The sequence below is a fragment of the Gobio gobio genome (genome assembly GCF_949357685.1).
Source record: "Gobio gobio genome assembly, chromosome: 25".
In the NCBI taxonomy this organism is placed as follows: Eukaryota; Metazoa; Chordata; class Actinopteri; order Cypriniformes; family Gobionidae; genus Gobio; species Gobio gobio.
In genome coordinates this window covers 25116184-25138038 of record NC_137121.1, presented here as the reverse complement: position 1 = coordinate 25138038, position 21855 = coordinate 25116184, and the positions used below count along the sequence as shown (strand labels likewise).

The 21855-nt window shown below is 38.6% G+C and overlaps 1 protein-coding gene across 4 annotated transcripts in view; it reads left to right on the top strand.

The window, feature by feature from the left end:
* Nucleotides 1–21855, top strand: part of scaper (S-phase cyclin A-associated protein in the ER) — a 162818-nt gene that overhangs the window by 47766 nt on the left and 93197 nt on the right. For all 4 annotated transcript variants that reach the window (XM_079809277.1, XM_079809275.1, XM_079809278.1 and 1 more), the window contains 4 exons: nucleotides 218–299; nucleotides 409–561; nucleotides 3406–3513; nucleotides 14905–15041. In XM_079809277.1, coding sequence (XP_079665403.1) covers nucleotides 218–299; nucleotides 409–561; nucleotides 3406–3513; nucleotides 14905–15041 — 480 coding nt within the window. The remainder of the gene's footprint in view (nucleotides 1–217; nucleotides 300–408; nucleotides 562–3405; nucleotides 3514–14904; nucleotides 15042–21855) is intronic.

Here is a 21855-nt window from a genome sequence, read left to right as displayed (position 1 = left end):
ATGAGGAAAATTGTGACATGTTTGTTCCCGGATGAAAACTCAAGACTACAATCGAGGCGTTTCAGGGAGTTCAGAAACAGTGTGCACTGATATAGAGAAGAACTCTCTTCTTTTCATGCTCAAACAGCAACATTACTAACATTACTTTCAACTAAAAAAGTTGAAAAATATGTATATAAAAAAGAATAATAGGTTTTATTTAATATACACACTGCAGGGACCGCGAGGAGCGTTTGGCTGCTCTCAGTGCTGCTCAGCAGGAGGCCATGGAGGAGCTACAGAAGAAAATCCAGATGAAGGTAAACTATCACAATGAATCACGTTTCTGACTGCATTTTCAGTGTTTATCCCCTTTTCCGTAAACCCTGCGCCTTGACAATACTGCTAGAATGTCAAATGTGTTTTCAGCATGACGAGAGCAGCCGTAGACACATGGAGCAGATCGAGCAGAGGAAAGAGAAGGCCGCCGAGCTGAGCAGCGGAAGACACGCCAACACGGACTACGCTCCCAAACTCACCCCTTATGAACGCAAGAAGCAGTGCTCACTCTGTAACTTTGAGGTAGGTGCTGCATTATGGGATTCTCTCTGATCACTTGGATTAGTATTAATATGTTAAGCGCTCCAGACACGAGTGCAACGATTCCTACAAGGATGGACAGTCTGTCTGTGCTGCTTTGCCAGGCAGAGTACATAAAATAGCAGACTACAAGGTGATTCAGAGGATTTTCATAGAGAATGCATGTAAATGAGAATTTAACTGCATTAATTAAACATGAACTCTAGGCGGAGATTAATAGCTGGGCGTGATTATGCTTTTCAAGCGACAGGCAACAAATCTTTGAGTGGCCGCATTTATCTCTGACGTGCCCAGCTTTTACTGCAACTGGGGCCAGACACCTTGGAGCTTCAAACTGACATCAGATTAAGCGCTGGGGAGAATGAAATCTTGTTAAAAATGTCAGATGACCTTGGCCAGGCTCTGACACCAGAGATCATCTTTAGGTCAGCGGGAAGCACTCTAGCTAATGACATTATACACAGACTGTCCTGTGTGGGCTCAACTCCAGGACTCAAAGGAGACAAACAACACGAGCATCCAGATACTGTTGTCCTCACCTGCCATTGGAAAAACTTTCCCACTTTTCTGTTGAATTCTGCTGCGAATTTTTCACTCAGGTCACTTTCATGCGAAGCCACTTTCAGGTTCAGTTCCCTTGGAGTAACATTAGGTTAAAGGAAAGTTCTGTCATGATTTACTCACTCTCGTGTCGTTTCAAGCCTGTGTGAATTTTGTTCTTGTATGGAAAACAAAGATTTAAAAATCTTTCCATTCAGCTCATGTAGATTAATTTCAAACTACCTTTTATGTTCTTTTTGCCATTTGAAAGTTTTGGATCCCGTTGACTTTCATAATATGGACAAAACCATCTCGAATAAATAATTTTTTGTTCCACAGAAGAAAGTTTTAAATGTTTTTTAATGATATGAGGGCGACTTTTCCTTTCATTTTTTTTTAAATCATGGGCACAATAGTGATTTTTTTTTTTTTTTTAGGTTAGAACCCACAACCTTTCAGGTTATAAATTGTAATTTGCTCAACCTCATATTACAAACCTGTATGATGTTTGTCTTCTGCGGAACACAAAAAAGGTAGAAAATGCCATTTGAAAATTTTGGACCCCATTGACTTTCATAATATGGACAAAAACATCTAAAAATAATTCTTTTTTTGTTCCTCAGAAGAAAGTTGTGAATGTTGTTGAGCGATATGAGGGCGAGTAAATTATTTTTGGGCGCTATATTCCTTTAATTGCTTTGATCATGGGCACAACAGTGATATCGTTTCTTTTTTTAGGTTTGAACCCACAACCTTTTAGGTTATCGGAAATGTTTACATCAAAATGAAAATTTTGGTTTACTCAGTGTTGCAGGAACACAAAAAAGGTAGAAAAATATTTCCATTCAGCTCATGTAGATTAATTTCTCCCTACTTTTTATTACTTTTTGCCGTTTCACTTTCATAATATGGACAAAAAAAATCTAAAAATAATTTAAAAAATTGTTCCTCAGTAGAAAGTTAGGGTTAGTTACGACATGAGGGCGAGTAAATTATTTTTGGGTGAAATATTCCTTTAATTGTTTTAATCATGGGCACAATAGTTTCTTTTTTGAGTTTAGAACCCACAACCTTTTAGGTTATCGGAAGACTTCACCTCAAAATGAAGGTTATCATTCGCTCAACCTTATCTTGCAAACCTGTATGATGTTTATCTTCTGCGGAACACAAAAAAAGTAGAAAAATCATTTCATTTAGCTTGTGTAGATTCATTTATTTCCTTCTTGTTTATGTACTTTTTGCCGTTTAAAATAGTTTCTTTTTTGAGGTTTGAGCCCACAAACTTTTAGGTTATCGGAAAAGTTTACCTCAAAATGAAAATTGTCATTTGCTCAACCTCATATTGCAAACCTGTATGATGTTTGTCTTAGGGTAGAAAAATCTTTCCATTCAGCTCGTGTAGATTAATTTCAAACTACCTTTGTCATTTTTGGGTCCCATTAGTCAATAATGGGTTCATAATATGGAATAAAAAATCAAAACATTCTTCAAAATATCATGTTTTGTTCCACAGAAAGAGTCATACAGGTTTTTTAACAATATGAAAGTGAGTGAATTGGGGTTTTTTTTTGGGTGAATTATTCCAAATGCACAAAAGTGATCACCTTTTCTGGGGGTTGAACCTACAACCTTTTCGGTTATCTGAAAAGTTCACTCAAAAATGAAAGTTCAAAGCTCACCCACATGTTGTTCAAAGCCAATTTTTTTCTTTTGTGCAACACAAAAAGAGATGTTTTGATGGTGGTAGTTCAAGATCGGGTTTAAACCGTCAACCTTTTGCTTACCAGCTCAGATCTTTCAGCACTTGGCTACACCAGTGCGGTTTCTCATGCCAAACAGAACCATTACATGAATAATACAGACATTCAATGGGGTAGGAGTCTTATATGCTTTTCACATGACCTCTTGAGTTTTCAGGACAGGTGAGCTGCTCTACAAACTCAAGAGGTGATATTCGAGCTGGTAAAAACAGTGCTTGGGGCGCCGATGCATTCAAAACCAAGGTGTCAAAGCTCTTTAGTCATTTTAGTTATCAGTTATTCATCAGTGTTTTGTGATTTTCTATCTCTTATGCGATATGTCTGTCACCTCTGCAGATGTCTGTCAGGATCAAGGGATCATATTTAGCTTTAAAGGTTTGGGACATATGTCTTTGACACCTGAGAACTGTCAGTCCATGAATGATGCCGAAACGTATTGTGTGGTAGATTGGCATGTTTCTGGCCCATGGCTTTATATTTGGCGAATCGCCTCACATGGTCTCCGGCCTCTGTGTTTGTGTTGCAGATCACCTCTGAGGTCCACCTGTTCAGTCACATTAAGGGTAAGAGGCACCAGCAGGCAGTGCGGGACAGCAGCAGCATTCAAGGGCGGGAGCTGTCGGACGAGGAGGTGGTGAGTTTCCCCCACTAAAAAACACTGAAGAAATCAGGCTTTGTGAGTTTGTGAGATTTTGATGCATATTAAATGTATAAATGACATGTACATCCTAATAAATGTATATATAATATACTTAATAATAATAATAATAATATTTTTTTTGATCATATATATAATATAACAACATACAATAAAATGTAACATTAATTCTGGATCGAATGGGCTTATTTTTCATTATTTAAATGTTTCCCCAAAATGTCTTAAAAAAAAAAAATATTGTTAATTATTATAAATTATACAAACAATTATTATACATTTGTAAAATAACAACAAAATATAACACTTCATCCTAATCTTGAATTATACATATAATGATTCATATTTTTATACATTATATTTATTATACGGTTAAAAACTGTTAATTTCACTCCTGCTCATGTTTCTCACAGGAACACACAAACAGCGCACACACATTCAACTTCATTTTTAGGGTATACATTTCATTTTTATGATTTTGCACATCATTTATCATATCTGTAAAGGTTGAGAGGATCAACACCAACTTTCCCATATTTCCCCTGGTTTGTGGGACCATAAAAGGCTTTGAGCGAATCAACACTAATAGTGTTTGTGTATGTGGCGTGGGGTGAGATCACCCTGCCTTGTCTCTGGGCTTGACAGAGTGCCTCTCCCCTGAACGCGGCTCGTTAAATGCGGGATCTCTCACCGCAATATGAGATTGGCTTTCACACTGGGCTTCTTTGTACGGCTGACAACTGTTGGTGCTATATGTCGCACCTTTGGCCCCTGGACCTCCTTCATTCGAACCTCTTTTTTTTCAGCGAGTAATATTTAAACCCCCAGTGCTGCCTCTAAATCATTAGCCTTGGCCGAAGTCACCTATTTCTCTGCCTGACAGTGTGATAAACACACAGTCGAGCCACCGCGCCGCGTCAGGTGCGGCTGACTTAATGAGGCCTGCCTGAATCGTGGAGCTTGATGTATTTAATTGAATTAACCGTTCACATGGAACTAGTTTTTAAACAGCATTCATTTGGTTTACACAAAAAAGGAAACCGTTTACCTGTGATTTATACGACGCAATCTGTAACAGTCAGCGAAATTAGCAAAATTAGAAACTTCAGGGTGTCTGAACTGTAAATTTGTCCTAGAGTTCATTACCGTGTCCTTGGCTCTTATTGGAAAAGAACTTACTACTAATATTTTTTCTTCTCTAGGAGTTTATAAGCAATATATGTCAAAATGTGCAATTTTGGTAATTCGTTCACAGTTGCTGCGTTTTAAGGAAACCTGGCCACGGGACTTGTTTGGATAGACTTGCCATGGACGCTCCGGTGCTCCTTATTTATGTCTCTGCTCATTTTGGTGTGCAGTATTTCATTCACACAACCGCCAACTATTTTCCAGTCGGCACTTCCATAATTCTTGCCGTTATGAAAGATTTTTAATTAAAACTAAGATGGTTGGCTGAACCGTGCAGAGGTCACTACGTAGTTTTTCAGCGGAAGCGGCTCCAGAGCCTCCGTCTGTCCTCGTATTTAGTCATATTTCGCTATTTAAAAGACTCTGGAGTTAAATTGAAAATACAGCGATTATCAACAGCAATGGATCAGTGTGGCTGCGGGACACTTGGATTGCCTCTTGGACTCTATATTATCCTTTATTGGTTGTCATCTGTTCTGGTTTAATGTGATATATCACCGCTCCAGGCCCGTTGTGTTTGACACATTGGAGCTTTATTTATCCTCAACCTTTGACGCCAGATCAAGAAGAAACACAGCTGAATGTTGAGTTATTCCAGCTAAAATATCACAGTTTTTCAGAGTCATGGCCTAGTGGTTGGCACACAAATGCTCATGGATTTAAGTCCAGACTTGTGTTGTATATTTTATATATAAATGTATTCAATAGAAATATATTATAGGGAACATGTTGAATCTATAAAACATCAAATAATTAATGCACCCGTGCCGCCCCAGACTTACGTAGTTCATCTTACATTTCATACAGTTGATTGGTGACGAACATGAATTAAAGAAACAACTTACTGAGTCGCGAATCCTATAGAATGCAGTTCGAATGTCCCTAAAATTCAAGATATCAAGGCAAAAATGCCTTACATTTTTTTTGTCCCGTATTTCCACCAATCAGGCATAACATTATGACAGGTAAAGTGAATATCACTGATTATCTCTTCATCTCTGCACCTGTTAGTGGGTGGGATATATTAGGCAGCAAGTGAACATTTTGGAAGGAGCAGTGGTGAACCGGCAACAGGGTCATGGGCGGCCAAGGCTCAATGATGCACGTGGGTAGCGAAGGCTGGCCCGTGTGGTCCGATCAAACAGACGAGCTACTGTAGCTCAAATTGCTCGAGAAGTTAATGCTGGTTCTGATAGAAAGGTGTCAGAATACGCAGTGCATCGCAGTTTGTTATGTATGGGGCTGCATAGCCGCAGACCAGTCAGGGTGCCCATGCTGACCCCTGTCCACTGCCGAAAGCGTCAACAGTGGGCATGTGAGCATCAGAACTGGATCACAGAGCCATGGAAGAAGGTGGCCTGGTCTGATGAATCACGGTTTCTTTTACATCGCGTGGATGGCCGGGTGCGCTTACCTGGGGAACACATGGCACCAGGATGCACTATGGGAAGAAGGCAAGCCAGCAGAGGCAGTGTGATGCTTTGGGAAATGTTCTGCTGGGAAACCTTGGGTCCTGCCATCCATGTGGATGTTACTTTGACATGTACCACCTACCTAAGCATTGTTGAAGACCATGTCCACCCTTTCATGGAAACGGTATTCACTGGTGGCTGTGGCTCTTTCAGCAGGATAATGCGTCTTGCCACAAAGCAAAAATGGTTCAGGAATGGTTTGAGGAGCACAACAACGAGTTTGAACAAATTCCCCAGATCTCAATTCAATCGAGCATCTGTGGGATGATCAAGTCCGATCCATGGAGGCCCCACCTCGCAACTTACAGGACTAGCTAACTGCTGCTAACATCTTGGTGCCAGATACCACAGCACACCTTCAGGGGTCTAGTGGAGTCCATGCCTCGACGGGTCAGGGCTGTTTTTTCAGCAAAAGTTGGACCAACACAATATTAGAAAGGTGTTCATAATGTTATGCCTTATCGGTGTATATCATATGATATAGTTAAGCAATATCACACGAGTAACGAGCGCAATGTCACGAGTGCTGTGATTTGTTCCGAACAGCATGAGTGCAAATGTGGTAATGATTTACAACAGTTTAATAAATAAGAAGTTAATATTGTTTTATTTTAGACATAATATTGTCTGTTTTGCTATAGTCTCAATTTTGCCAACCAAAATATTACCTGTAAAGTACTGTTGTGCGTCTATTACTGAATGAATCTGCGTTTTGATCGAATAAAACCGGTGAACCAATGATTCAATGGCCCATTCATAAAGAGAGCCATTTACTTAATTCCTGAATGAATCAGCCGTTTGAACGAATCGAATGAATGAATGACTCAATGACTTTTGCTGTGTCCCAATTCGCCTACTTATACTATGCCTTAAAAGTATGTACTCTTTTTGTGATGAAAAAGTACATACTTTTGAGTGTAAAGCAGAAGAGTACAAGCTTTGGGACATGCTACCGTGTCATACAATTGCGTCTTTGCTCTCTCTCTCGCATCCTGATGCATAATGTGACCATAAACTGGCCTGTCAATCATCTTGCCACAGTTAAAATCCTCCATATTAATGCATAATGAGGCATTTAAGAAGTTAATGGCAAAACGGATCTTTATAAAAGTCCACATTGTTATTGCAGATGAAATATAACACGGATAACATTAAAGCTGCTGTCCGTAACTTTTTTGGTGTTCAAGATTTACAAAAATGTTTTATGTAAAATGTTTACAAACCTTGTTTCCTGAATCATTATGGTACACTTATAATAAGTGTTTATATTGGGACTATTTCAGACCGGACTGGTAGGAAGTGCTGTGGAGGAGCACAGTCCCTGCGTGACTCGCCATAGACATAAACCGAGAGAAGTAGCTCCGGCTGCAATGTTCTTCCCCAAGACGCATGCAGTTCTGTTTATTAACCGCTAGAGCGCAAAAAGTTACACAGCTTAAAAAAAAATATTTTTCATCAGGGTAAACTGATTATTAGTAACTCAAACCATTAAACCTTTCACCGTTGGTCACGCATATCAGCCATGTTTTGTTGTTTGTAGTTCTGAACTGAAAGTACATTTTATAGTGTGCAAGGATACACACATTACGGAAATCTACCAGAAATAGTAGACCATCCGGGGACCAACATACTATGCATTGGGACACACTTATTTTAATCTCGGATACTATTTATAGATAGTATGGATATTGGGACGCAGGGCAACTCATTTAGACAGTTACCGCCACCTACTGGCAGCTTCTTATTTCGAATATCACTTAATAAATAAATAAAAAATCATATTTTGGGGATAGCTTGTCCAAAAATGACAATTCTGTTTATTTATGTTTACTCATCCCCAGGTCATTTCAAACCTGTATGATTTTTTTTTGGTTTTTATAGATTATATTTTGAAGAAAGTTGATAACCAAACTGTCTTGGTCTGTAAATATATAAAATACATATTCAGATGCAGCTTCTGGAAAAAAACAAAAACAAAGTTTATGTGTAATAAATTCTGTTGAATCAAATAATATATATATTTGTTCCTTTTTAAAGCTATTTTTCTTATGTCTATTTAATGCGTTTCTCATTTAACACAATAATGACTTTAAATTATCTTTTTGGGGTAATTTCTCAGCCAAATTTGATGAAAAAGGTAATCTCTTGACAGCCCAGTATTTTATGAAATTGCAAAACTATTCATTATTATCTTAATTATAAATATTACATTTAATAGATCATGCTATAATTCATAATAATAATGTTGTTGTTTTATTTATACCACTAAAACATCCAAGTAGAACTTATCAGTTTGTATATTACTCAAATATAGCAGTCCTTTCCTTCAGTGTTGTAATTAACACAACAAAGTTGTTTTATCGTCCTCAGAGCTCCTTTCAAAACAAAGTCGTCATGCCAAATGATACATCCAAAGTTAGAATGTCATCCTGCAAGGGATGTACAAGTCAAGTTTTTTTGTGTGGGTCGTTGGTTAGTTACCTTATACCTTCTGTCTTTACATTGTACCTGAATGACAAACAGCTGTCTGTTTCACATTGGGGGAAAGCCATCTTTTGCCGGCTCTTTTGTGTCACACAAAAGAGTGGAGGATGGGACATGTATCAGTGTGACGATGAGCGCTTCACCATAGCCCCTGAGCATCGGCGGAGTTGTGATGTTTTGAGTTGTCTCTCATTACGTCCCTCAGAAAGCACTGTGGTTTTTTTCGGGTGTTCAAGCCCACGGGCTGGCCTCTGTCACTTTTTATATCTCTTAAGTCTCCTATTATCACCCTGTGCAAGTGGACACCAGTCCATCACCTGTCCATCGAATTTGATAGGTCGTCATATGTCACATTGTCCTTTTTCAAGAGCATACATTTTTAATGTAGTTTTTTTAAAAAGGAAAGCATCACTATTAATATTGCCGATGCTTAAGAGTTTGTGTTTTCTGAGACATGCTAATATTCATCAAAGTGATCTGACTATTTTCACTGAGTTGTACTTAAGGAAAGACCAAAATCATTTGTGACCCTGGACCACAAAACCAGTCATAAGTCGCACGGGTATATTTGTGGCAATATCCAACCATACATTGTATGGGTCAAAATGATCGAGTTTTCTTTTATGCCAAAAATCATTAGGATATTAAGAAAAGATCATGTTCCATGAAGATATTTTGTAAATGTCCTACCGTAAATATATCGAAAATGTATTATTAGTACGCATGGCTAAGGACTTGGACAACTTTAAAGGTGATTTTCTCAATATTTAGATTTTTTTCCACCCTCAGATTCTAGATTTTCAAATAGTTGTATCTCGTCCAAATATTGTCCTATCCTAACAAACAAAAAGATGTATAAATCTCAATTTCAAAAAAATGTACCCTTATGACTGGTTTTGTGGTCCAGGGTCACAGGGTGTACATTTAGAAAAACTTTTTTTTTTCTGTAAATCCAGAGCAGTGGTGTTACGACGTGATTTTTTTTTTTTACTCTTAAAGTATATTCTTTAATTCAATTCTGATCAAGTCTCAGACTGTTGAAACGATTGACATAATGGTTTTCCGTACTTCGGGTTCACTTCCGCATTATGAGCTTAGCTCCAGCCCTGGTCTCCTCACAGATCTGTTTTTGTGGTGCTCCCCTCTCCTCCAAACCCCTCTTTATAATCTCAAGATGGTGCACGTCTTTGAGGTGTTATAGAAACAATCCCATTAAGTGAACGGGAGGCGAAGTAGATCGCCTTTCAGAGAGATTACTCAACAGATGCCTCTCTGGCCACAGGGAGGCAATGGTTATGACTGCAGGGCTCGACTCCTGTTCCCGAGGGACACGGGGGAGATGCCCCCTCAAGCACACACACACACGATCACTCATCCATTTGAAACACTATATGATGCAAATGTACAGATTTCAAACGGAGGTCCGTATGGCAATTTGTCACATTTGTCTCAAGCTAATTCATTAAGGACAGGTGTCAAGCATTCGAGGTTGTTTTGTGCTGTGGTCGTTAAAACTTTGTTATTGTTCGCTTCGTTATTGTTCAAAGTTAATGGACCCTGTGAAGAGCTGTTGGAAGAAACGGAGAGCCGATGTTTGTGCAAATGTTCAGTTCGCTCCACCTCCTTATGTGTTATTTACTCATCATTATTGAGTACATAACTCGTCCCTTACCATTGGCCCTAGACATGAATGATGCCAATCTGACATGGACGATAAAAAAGGTTAAAAGTCCCAGACTTTTATCCTTTGAGATTTATTTTTGGTGTTTTTGCCTTTATTATGATAGGACAGTAAGCAGACAGGAAGCGAAGTGGGAGAGAGAGGACGGGATTGGGATTGGGAAAGGTCCGCAAGCCATGACTCAAACTAATGTCCTATGTCAAATAGGTCGCCCCAGACTTTTATCTTAAAGGGAGAGTTCACCCAAAATTGAAAATTCTGTCATAATTTACTCACCCTCAATGTCGTTGCAAACCTATGACTTTTTTTTCTGCGGAACAAAGATCTTTTTAATAAAGTTGGGGCCAAATCAACCCCATTGACTTTTATTGTACAGACAAAAAAAGACAAAGTCATACAGGAATGACATGAGCGTGAGCAAATGATTGTATGAACGATCCGTATATGTTTACATGCACCATTGTAATCAAGCTACTGTGGGTTTCATAAAATACATGTTATAATACAGAAATACTTCCTTCCCCCATGGATTCAAATCTCAAGTTGACAGTTGTGGCCAAAGCCTCTGTTACTAATTCTAAAAAGTCACTTTAGAACTAGTAACGAAGGAACGCTGAGTCGCTTAATTGAAGCTTAATGTATTATATAGAGTAGAGTATTATGGTATTTTAAGAGAGAGATCGAATAAACAAGTGTATTACCTGCATTTGATATAGCTTTCATTCTTCAGGTCGATGTCCATAATATTATATCCAGTATAAAAAATCAGTTTGAAGCGCTAAAACAACTTCCTCGTTCCTCCTTCTGACCAGAGACTCACTTATTAAAACAATCTTTGCCGACATCTAATGCTGTAATAATGTAACTTTCTCTGAAGTCCAGATCACAATCATATCACAATCAATACCAAATACTGCATAATATTTATTGAACAACAATATCTAAATTAATAATAGCCATTATAAAAGACACAAGCAAACGGACAAAAGCAGCGCTCTAGTAAAGGATTAAGTTAAATATAGCCTAAAGGCCTGTTCACACCGGGACGATTTTCGCACGCGTTTATCGCCGACGTTTAACGCCTCGGGACTAAACAAAGGGCGCCAATGTGAGTGTGCACACTGACGCGTAAAACGCCAGGCGTAAAAGCGTCATTTTTAAAAAAATGCCTCGGGTTCGTTTTTTTTTTATTTTGACGCGGCACGTTAAAAACTGGCCGACCAATGAGATCAGCGCTTTTGTTCAGGTGCCTGGAGCTGCTGAAGTGACAGTAAAACACGACTGGGTGGCGCTCAAGGACAGAACGGTCTTGCCGAGCACACATTGATACGAAGAAGAAGTAGTAAGTAAACAAAGAAGAAAATGAGCTGCTAATGCTGCTTGCCAGTTAGCAAAAAGTGTGTGAATGGTTTTGGCCATAGACATAAAATATCTGTGGTTTTGGCAAGCACATAAATACTGTCTCTCTTCTTCTTCTGTGTGACAAGCGAGTGTCAGAAGCGTAAAAGTGCCGCAGCACCACCTTGTGTACCGGGAGCGCATCTACTGAATTTGCACGTTCACTCGGCGCATCGGCAGTGAAAATCGATTGGGTGTGAACACTCAAGACGTGCCGAAAAACGCTGGCGATAAGCGCGCGCGATATTCGGCCCGGTGTGTACAGGCCTTTAATAGAAAGTTATGAAACTCAATTTTCCCCTTAACCCCAAGATTGCCCGTTTGATATGTTTAACCACTATCTATATAAGAGCCAGCGGCAAAATCCCGAAGGACTAGCCTAGATGAAGCTGTTCTTTGCGGGTACATGTGCGCTGAATGGACGCTGACGGCCTGGAGCTCGCATCTGTGAAAACGTCAAAAGAAATCGTAAAATAGCTTATATACAAGTCACATTGAGAATTTGAGTTCTAAACAACTTCATTCTCGCCTAAAAAACTGTGACGTGACACAACAACAGTAGTATTTGTAAAAAAGAATATGGTGGATTTGCTCTGCCGCCATGACAATCGTCGCAAGCGGAGTGATACAAACAGTGCAACGTTCCCGTGCTTATTCTGGGGGAATATTGCACAGCTGGAAAAGGTTCGCAGCCAATAAGATTCGTGAACCAGAAAGAACTGTTGTATAAATGACGGTAAACTCTGGAAAGATTCTTCTACCATCGACAGGGCCGAAAACTCCATTGAATAAAATTCATTCTGACAGCTAGTCTACATGTGTAACTGTAACTTGAATGAGGAACCAGGTTATGTATTTGCCTCATCCAGTGCATATACCCACGTTTCTTAAGAGCTCCAGAATCAACCTAGTAGGTTTTTGGCTCCCATTCTCTGTTAGCATACGGCCTCTGAAGTATCGACTCAGAGTGGGAACTCTTATCTATCTCACCCGCTGCTCCCATCCTCCGAGGTGCCGGATGACAGAATAATTGGATAATTGCTTTCTGGCACATGCATCACGTCGTCCGAAATTGAGTTACATCCGTCTTTCTTCCCATGGAAATATCGGCATCATCAGAAAGAGACGGAAAGCTATACCTCTCTCCCCCCTCAGCACTTCCGCTGCCTTAATGCCAGCAGCGAATAGAGGAGATGCCTTCGTAATTGTGGAGCACAATGCCTGGGCCGGGAGGACTCTTCATGCCACACAAAGAGCTTAACACCTGGTCTTTCAATGGAGGTGCTCCACTTTACATCTAGTGTGGGAGTTGAAGCCCTGCCTTTGGACATGTGCTATGTGGAGAGGTCCTGTGGATTTGACGTTTTGATGTTTGATCTCTTCTCTTGTCACTCTGTTCTGACACACCCATGTTTCGTCATTCCATTGTCCTGTAGGGACTTTTCTAGGTGCACGTGGCTTTGAACTCAGAGGTCTATCTGTGGAGCTGTAATGAATGTAATGTGCATTTGTTTTGGCTTAATATGGGCTAGTTAACGCAAACTTTGATTAACCCAAACATTTTTTGCCATTCATTATTACATATTCGGGTCTTGAGCGACCCGGATCTATATCTAACACAGATGGATCTTGACCTGTTGTGATAATATAAAACTCTCCTGACATTAGAGTAACAATTACAGAAGAATAATATAAAGCATATTTTGTTTCCTTTTGGAGCTTGGAAGGGTTCGGTTTGCGCAGATGTTTTATACCATCATCACTGTCCTCGTCAGAGCTCATTTCCCAGTATATTCAGCATCTGTATCATATTCACTCAAATATATTTTCAAAACTATCATTTTCAACATCTTCAAAGTCAATATTTTGATCGCTGACAGCTTCTTCACCAGATCCACCATCAAGTGACAGTGACACTAATATTTGATTGCGTTCAGTTGCTCTGCAGTAAATCGCTGAAATATTTCAAGTTTTGCTGATGGTTCTTCCTACTCTTTTGTTTTCTGCCTGCGGTAACTATGAGTGAAATGTCATATCATTGTGTATCAGACATTGCTAACTTGTGGTCATCAAAGATTAAATTATTGTTGTGCAGATAAAATATACTTACACTGTTACACACCTCGGGTCTTTAGAGACCCTATACAGTTTTTACAAAAAATGAATGGGAAAACAGGCTTTCTTATATAATGTTATTATTTTTTTCTTGTTATATTGTTTATAATGAATAGATGGAAGGGTACTAAGGAGGTTGATGTTTAACTTTAAAAAATAAATGAGGAGGAGGGTAGTGAATGACTTCCCAGGTCACTAAAGACCAGAGGTATGCTTTTAAGGGTTAAGCCATTTCATCCTTTCATGCCTATGAGCACACTTGGCATGTTTGCTTCCAAATGGCTTCCATATTGTTTGTTCCCAATTGATATGTTTGAGTCAACTTAAATTTGATTTATATGCCCTTTTACTGCCCTTCAAGTTAACTAAAACTATTACAGGTAATTGTCAGTAAATTCAAGCTATAATAAGTTTTGGATTAAAAAAACTTAATCAAAAAAGAGAAATGCTGCAATGGCAACTAACTGAAATAAGTTTATGCTACAGTACTAACATTATTAAAGCTCTAATTTAATAAAATAATAACAACTTTCATTTTTATCAAAGTTAAATATAAAAAAAGGTAGTAAAAACGACAAGAGCAAATAACAAAATTACTAAAACTAAAATGAAAACTAAATATAAAAAGTAAAAGCGAATTCAAAATATGGATAAACTTTATAACATTACATAAATAATACTAATACTGGTGTGCACACAAATTCAGAAGCTGTACTGGGGAATTAATACCTTTTAAAAGTAACATCAAATTATTGTATTTCTCTAAAACCTTCCACATTGTGTCTTTTGAAGGGAAAGTAATGTGTTCATTTCCGTGACTTTTTGTCACCATCAGCTTATTTGAAAAAGTAATAAGCTGGTATTATGGTGTAAACTATAAAGGTAACAAAGTTACTTGGTACATCAAAAAAGTAATGTATGTTACTCGTTACATGTTACCCAAACAATGTTTAGAAAACACTTCTCACACTAGCCAAAAAATATCCAAGTATTTACATAATTTGTCTCATAATTTGTAATTTTTTCCCTCAGGAACACCTGTCTCAAAAAAAGTACATCGTAGACATTATGACCGACAGCAGCGTGCCCTCCGACAGTGCAAAAGATGGAGAAGAGAGACAGAAAGCTCGGAAAAAGGCCAAGAAACTGCGAGCACGCATGAACTCAAGGTGATGCGATCACATTCTCTTCTCTCTTTCATTTCTTTATCTCGATCTCTCTCTCCCTCCCTCACACTGTGTGGCTGAAGCGTGGTGCTATTGCTTATGAGAGCTTTATGAGTGACAAGGAGATGGAGAGCAGAGGCGATGTGCATCCTGGCTGTCCACACGGCAACACTGATGAGCTTAATTTATGGCCACTCTCTGTGATTGGGGAGGAAAAAGTGAGAATCGATCTGTTAGCCCCTCCCCACCACTCCCCCACTTTCACCTGTTAAGAGCTTTTCTCCTAATTGGTTGCCACCACGCTGCCAAAACTGAAGGCTTCTCTACTGTACAATAGTATGTTAAAGTATGTGTAAAGCATGCCTGTTTTTCTCTCTTCCAACTATTGATTTTTAAATGAAGTATCAAAGAAAATCAATAGTAATCAACAAATAGGAGCGAACGCGTCTCAGTGTCAGATCCTAGACCTGGGCACTATCAATTTTGCCTCCTGTCACAAGTGTTAGTGTGTGTATGTGTGTGTGTGTCTTGGTGTAAGTAGGAGAGTTAATGTGGTATGTTTGTTTGTCAGTAAGGCTAAAAATGGATTTAACGTCCTCAGAGATGGTTTGACACAACTTTATACGTCCATGCGGGGAGAATGTATGCTACCACCTGCTAATGTTCGGTCTAATTGTGTATTTTGTAAATGTATTCTGTAAGGTTTTTTAGAAAATTATTCACACAATAATAGCAGCACATAAATGAATGGGTGTCGGTTATTTCGCAAATGCAGAGGATGAAAAAATTCAAAACTTGTAGATATAGGTGTTCATAAGTTTTAGTGCAATAGGGTTGCACTTTATTTTACTGTACGTGCACTTGCGTGTCTAAGAAAGTATTGGGTAGTATAATGCAACTACATAAGGTTAGGTTTTAGGGGTACGTTAGTTATTTACCCAGTTATTGTAATTAATTTAATAAGTAGTCATTGTAATTTGTAAGTTTATTGCAAGTCGTAAATTTACATGAATGTTGTTATTGTAGGTTATGAGATTAGAAAGTTGTCGTTTCTGCATACATACTGTATGTTTTACGCAAGTTAATAATAAGTTGTAATTTCGTTAAACAAATTACGATATTTTAATGTTGCTGTTTATGTTGTTCTATTTTCAATAGTTGAACTTTCAACATAAGTAATAATTATGTGTTAGTTAGAATCCATCCATAATCATCCATTCCCAAAACCGCTTATCTTATGTAGAGTCGCAGGAGTTATATGGTAATTTTTTTTATAGTACGTTATGGTCTTTCTGCATTTGTAAGTTGAAATAATTGCTACACGGTAAGTTATGGTATTAGTAAGTTGTAGTAATTGCAACATTGACTTAAGTTGACATTTTATTACAATTTATGCATGCTGAAATTTCGTTAAAGGATTAGTTCACTTTAAAATGAAAATTATCCCATGATTTACTCACCCTCAAGCCATCCTAGGTGTATATGACTTTCTTCTTTCTGATGAACACATTCAGAGTTATATTAATAAATATCCTGACGCTTCGACGCTTTATAATGCCAGTGATGGGGTCCGTTGAGTTTGAAGCTCAAAAAAGTGCATCCATCCATAGTAAAAGTACTCCACACGGCTCCGGGGGGTTAAAAAAGGCCTTCTGAAGCAAATCAATGGGTTTGTGTTAGAAAAATATCCATATTTAAAACTTTATAAAGTAAAATATTTAGCTTCCGGCAGACCACCTTCCGTATTCAACTTGCGTAAAAAGCGTAAGTTGTAGTGTAAGCGCTTTGAACTGCGAGAGGCGTTACACTTTACGGAATGTGGTCTAGAGGAAGCTAGATATTTTACTTTATAAAGTTTTAAATATGCGTAGGTTTCACAAGAAATGTTGACAAAACATGAAACTGTTATCAAGATTTGATTTTTTTTGTAAGTTGTAAATTGTTGTTACATCCCTAGTGGCCTTACAGTAATTGTAATTTCAAGTCTCTCTCCTCTCTCTCTCTTTCGCTCACTCCCTCTCTGTGAAGTCTACTAACAGTCTTGCAGCGTAGAGGAGACCGGCAGTCTGCCCTGCTTCTGAGCTCATTAATATAGAGGTAGCTCAGAGGGCAGAAAACAGCTCTGAGCTTTGGCTGGGAGAGTGACAACATGAGCCTCCTCTGTTCACTGTCACTCCTGTGCTGAGCCCTGCAACACTCACGCTGCGAGGGAAAGAGGGTGAGGAGGAAAGAATGAAAGGGAGAGAACAGGCGCTACACGCTCATAAATCACGGCCGCCCACAGCCCTGGCTTGCTGAGGTTGGCGGCTCCACCGCGGGGTGGAAATGAGCCGTTTTATAGGAGCACAGTGTGGCGTTTGTAAAAACGCTAGAGAGCTTTTCTCAGCCCTCCCAGGTTGCCCTGTCCCCCAGTGTCATTGTTAAGCCCGCTCCGTCCCCGTCAGAGCCGTGGCATGGAAAAAGGCTGTTTAATTTCCTTAGCTGGACCCTGATTTATTCTTCAAATATATGGCTTGTACTCTGTGTGCAAACATGTGTGGTTTTAATTACCATGAAAGTAGCATGTCCGCCCATGTCAGCATTGGATGGACTTTAAACTTTCAGAGGATCTCACTCTTAACTCTTTCCTTCTCTCTCCGATGGCCCTTTCTCTCGTGTATGATGTTTGGCAGGTTGCATTACTTGTCTTTTCCACCGGCTTAAGAACAGAGTGCTCAGTGTGTTGGTCTACCTCAGAGAGGGCGGCACACAAAAGACCCCCTGTTCAGCACTCCCAGAGGCCATCACTTTACTCGCAAATTCAGAAAAAAGTTCCCTTGAGGAGAGTCGGTATGGAAGGTAGGGGAGAGATGGAGGTAATTGAGGAGCTACTGTACAAGGAAACAAGGGATGGATCTCGGAAAAGGTGTGCAAAAGGACACATTGAGGGGAAAGTGGTGGCCTCAAAGGAGGCACTCATGCAAATCTTGCAAACTGGCAAACGGGACACCCCATGGTACGGTCAGTGTGGCAAAGACAAGCATTTAGACTCTTTACGTCCTCTGAGTTCAAATTTTGGCAACACAACGCTGCTTAGACCTGATGTCTGCTGTGAATTCTGCACCAGTTCAGGCTCAGCAAAAGGAAAAATTGTAGAAACATGGTGCCCACAAAGGAGGCACTCGTGAGCACTCTTTTGGAAACGAACAAATGGGACACCATGGTATGGTCCATGTGAATCATCCCGATTAAAGGGGTCCTATTATGCTTTTCCGCTTTTTCAACGTTAGTTAATGTTGCTGTTTGAGCATAATAAAGAACTGCACGGTTACAAAGCTCAAAGTTCACTCCAAAGGGAGATATTTTATTTAACAGAATCCACTTTCCAAGAACTACAACAAACGGCTCGTTTGGACTACAACGCAATTTTTCCCGATCTTATAAAGTCAAAATGTTACTCATTTAAATAATCCGCGTCCATGGAATACACAAAAAAAGGGGACGAGGCCTGGCTGAGCTGCATTAGAGATCATGTTGTCTCTATGTTGAAGAGATGCTGTTTTGTCCACGCCTTTTCCAAAACTTGGCCTTCCTAAGGGTGACGAACTTAGAGTGGTTACATTTGATTTTAAACACTGTTCCTGCACATTACAACCCAAACGTTTATTTGTGTGCTGCACATTTTATGGAGAACAGCTTGTTTTCGTTGCTTTTGTAAGCTCTCGCTGTTGTAAGACGGTTCACCGCTCCTTTGGAAAATTAGCCATGGTTTTGTGATCGATTATGGTTTGTATTACCTTAGTTTTCAGACAAACATCACGATCAAATGGTATCTATAATGTATAAGAAAATTACAAAAAAAAAAAACATACCACTCTAACATCCAGTGAAATCCATGCTTCCATCTTTTTGTCTGTTAACATTGTCAGGGTCTGAATCAGGCTCGAACTGGTTTGAAATTGGCGGCATAATTAATATTTACTCCAGAGAAGAACTCGCCATTGTGGAGGGGCATTTCCCGAACACACGCTTAGCGCTGCCAATCACAACACACTGGGCCAGTTAACCAATCAGCACATTTCATATTTCGGAAGGAGGGGGTTAATCGAAATCGGCTTGTTTGAGCCAGACTGGGGAGAGCTGTAATAATGTAAAGTATGTGACAAATAATGTTTTTTGAAAAATCAAGCATTAAAACCTATTCCAGTACACCCCAAAAACAAAATCAATACTTCGTAAAAGGGCATAATAGAACCCATTTAATTGGTTACGGCATCCAGGATAAACACAAGTACCATTTTGATGGACAATACATCACATACAGTACATCCTCCCTATCTGTTGTAAACAAACACAGTGTCAGCTCACGTGTGACTGTGCTCCTGTGCATACGTAATACTGCGAAAGGGAAGCTCGTACTTCAGACTTCTGGGAATATGCTCAGGACCGTTTGCCGACGCTGTGGATTATAGGTATTAATGTTATAAATAATGTTCAGTTTCTTGAACAGACCAGTCCTCTTCATTTCATAAGACCTCAATGTATCGTCAGGAGCGACAAGTGTTATATATTTTTGCCTGTATGTTTTTTGACTCTCAAAGTGACTGTAGCCATTGACTTGCATTATACGATTCACTAAGGACCACAGTTTCAGCTAAAAAATCTTCTTTACTGTTCTACTGAAGAAAAAAGACACCTACATCTTAGATAACCTGAGGGTGAGTAAATTAACCCCTAGAGGACTGCACAGTTTTGGGGCCATTTAGAAGTTTTGACATGCTCTTGACATTTGTGCTTTTTTTCACTTGCTTATAAACACATTAATGGCAAAAGTGTCATTACATTGTATTCAGCACAAACGGGGCTACCATAATAAATGAGCAACACATGCTTGTATTTTTGAGAGAATAACATTTATGCGTGGCTTTTGAAAAAAAAAAGGAATGAAATAAGGCCACAAAACACATAGTAAATATGTCCACAAGACTTTTGATTAATGGGTGTTGTTGCCTAGAGTTTTTGCTTCAAACTGATGTGAGAATCATTGTGCCTGCTCGTACAAAATTTAAATCAATATATTGTTTTATGCGAAAGACACTTTTTCTTTACAAAGCCCAAATGCGAAGAGGAGTTTGTTTAGGCCTATTATATTTTAAATTATATACAGTACCGGTCAAAAGTTTGGTAACATTACTATTTTTAATGTTTTTAAAAAGAAGTCTCATGCATTTACATTTTTACATTTACATTTATGCATTTAGCAGACGCTTTTATCCAAAGCGACTTACAACTTGGGGGTACAATAAGCGATTGGTTGTGAAGAGTCGATTGAGCGCAACAAGTGCCTGAAATACTTAGTCCGTGTACATTTCTCAGTGTAGCACAGGCTAGAGTAGGGAGGGAAAGAGGAGGAGAAAGTTAATTAATTAATTAAAAAAAACTTTTTTTTAAGAGGTTAAGTGCTCATGGAAGAGATGAGTGCTCAAAAAGCCTGCATCTTTTTGATCAAAAATACAGAAAAACAATAATATTGTGAAATATTATTACAATTAAAATAATATTTTTCTATTTTAATATACTTTAAAATATAAAATCAATTTTGGTGACGTAAAACTGAATTTTCAGCATCATTACTCCAGTCTTCAGTGTCACATGATCCTTCAGAAATCATTCTGATATGTTGATTTAATATCAATGTTGGAAACTGCTGTGCTTCTTAATTTTTTTTTTATGATAAATTAAGTAATGGCTGATGAAAATTCAGCTTTGTATTACAGAATAAATTATATTTTACAGTATATTAAAATAGAAAAACCATTACTTTAAATATAATTTTTCTGTATTTTTGGTCAAATAAATGCATGCTTGATGAGCATGAGAGTTTTCAAAAACATTTATTTGAATATTAATGTGTACAAACGTTTGACTGGTACTGTATTTATAGCATCTGTACAGAAATTTGTGCACAAAAGCTTTGTTGATGTGACACTAGGCTATTTAACAGTAAACACTTCATAATCTATCCAAAACGGGCCAAAGAAATCTTGTCTAAACAGTCTTACGTCTATGACATTTATGTACCGTATTTGTTATATTATAGAGTCTATAAATGTTAATCGGCCGATGGCAGTTTAATACGTCACACAGAGAAATGCAGAACATGCAGGATTCATATTTAAACGTTCTTTTGCGGTTTAATATTCACAAACACTCACAGAATAAACTTACCTCACAATCCTCGGCTGGATCCGCTGCTCATCGAAATTATACAGCTCTTCTTCTGAGGTAAATTATTCCAGGATTATTCCTCACCGCGTCTCAAAATGATGTAAAGTACATGAATCTCACTAAACTTGATGTGGGCAGGGATACTCGCATGGATTGCGTCAGAATTAGCCTTTGAAAAGAACGCACTCTGCGTGGGCTGGGCCGCATTAGCAGATAATAAGGCGCTTGCAAACGACTGACATCTCTCTCTTTTCAAACAGATTACATAAACAGAGAATATTGGTTTTCGATTCGATTTACATTATTTAAAACCTGACATTTCAATGTTTCTTTAGACATGTCTCATGTTTGTGTGACAAGTATTCACTAAGTTACAGTTTATCAAGTATCACAATGGACTTCATTGAGTGAGAGGCGGCAGATCGCGCATCATGTTTACTTTCTTTGTTTTGCAAAAAGCACAACATTTTTGTTTTTATTGTCAGTGTACACAAGTAAAAATACAAACTTAGAATGATGTATAACACTTATATACATGACAAAAATCTTAAAGAGTTATTTGAGTCTCTTACACTGATAAGAAAAAAAGCGAGGTGAAGTTGTCGGCTAC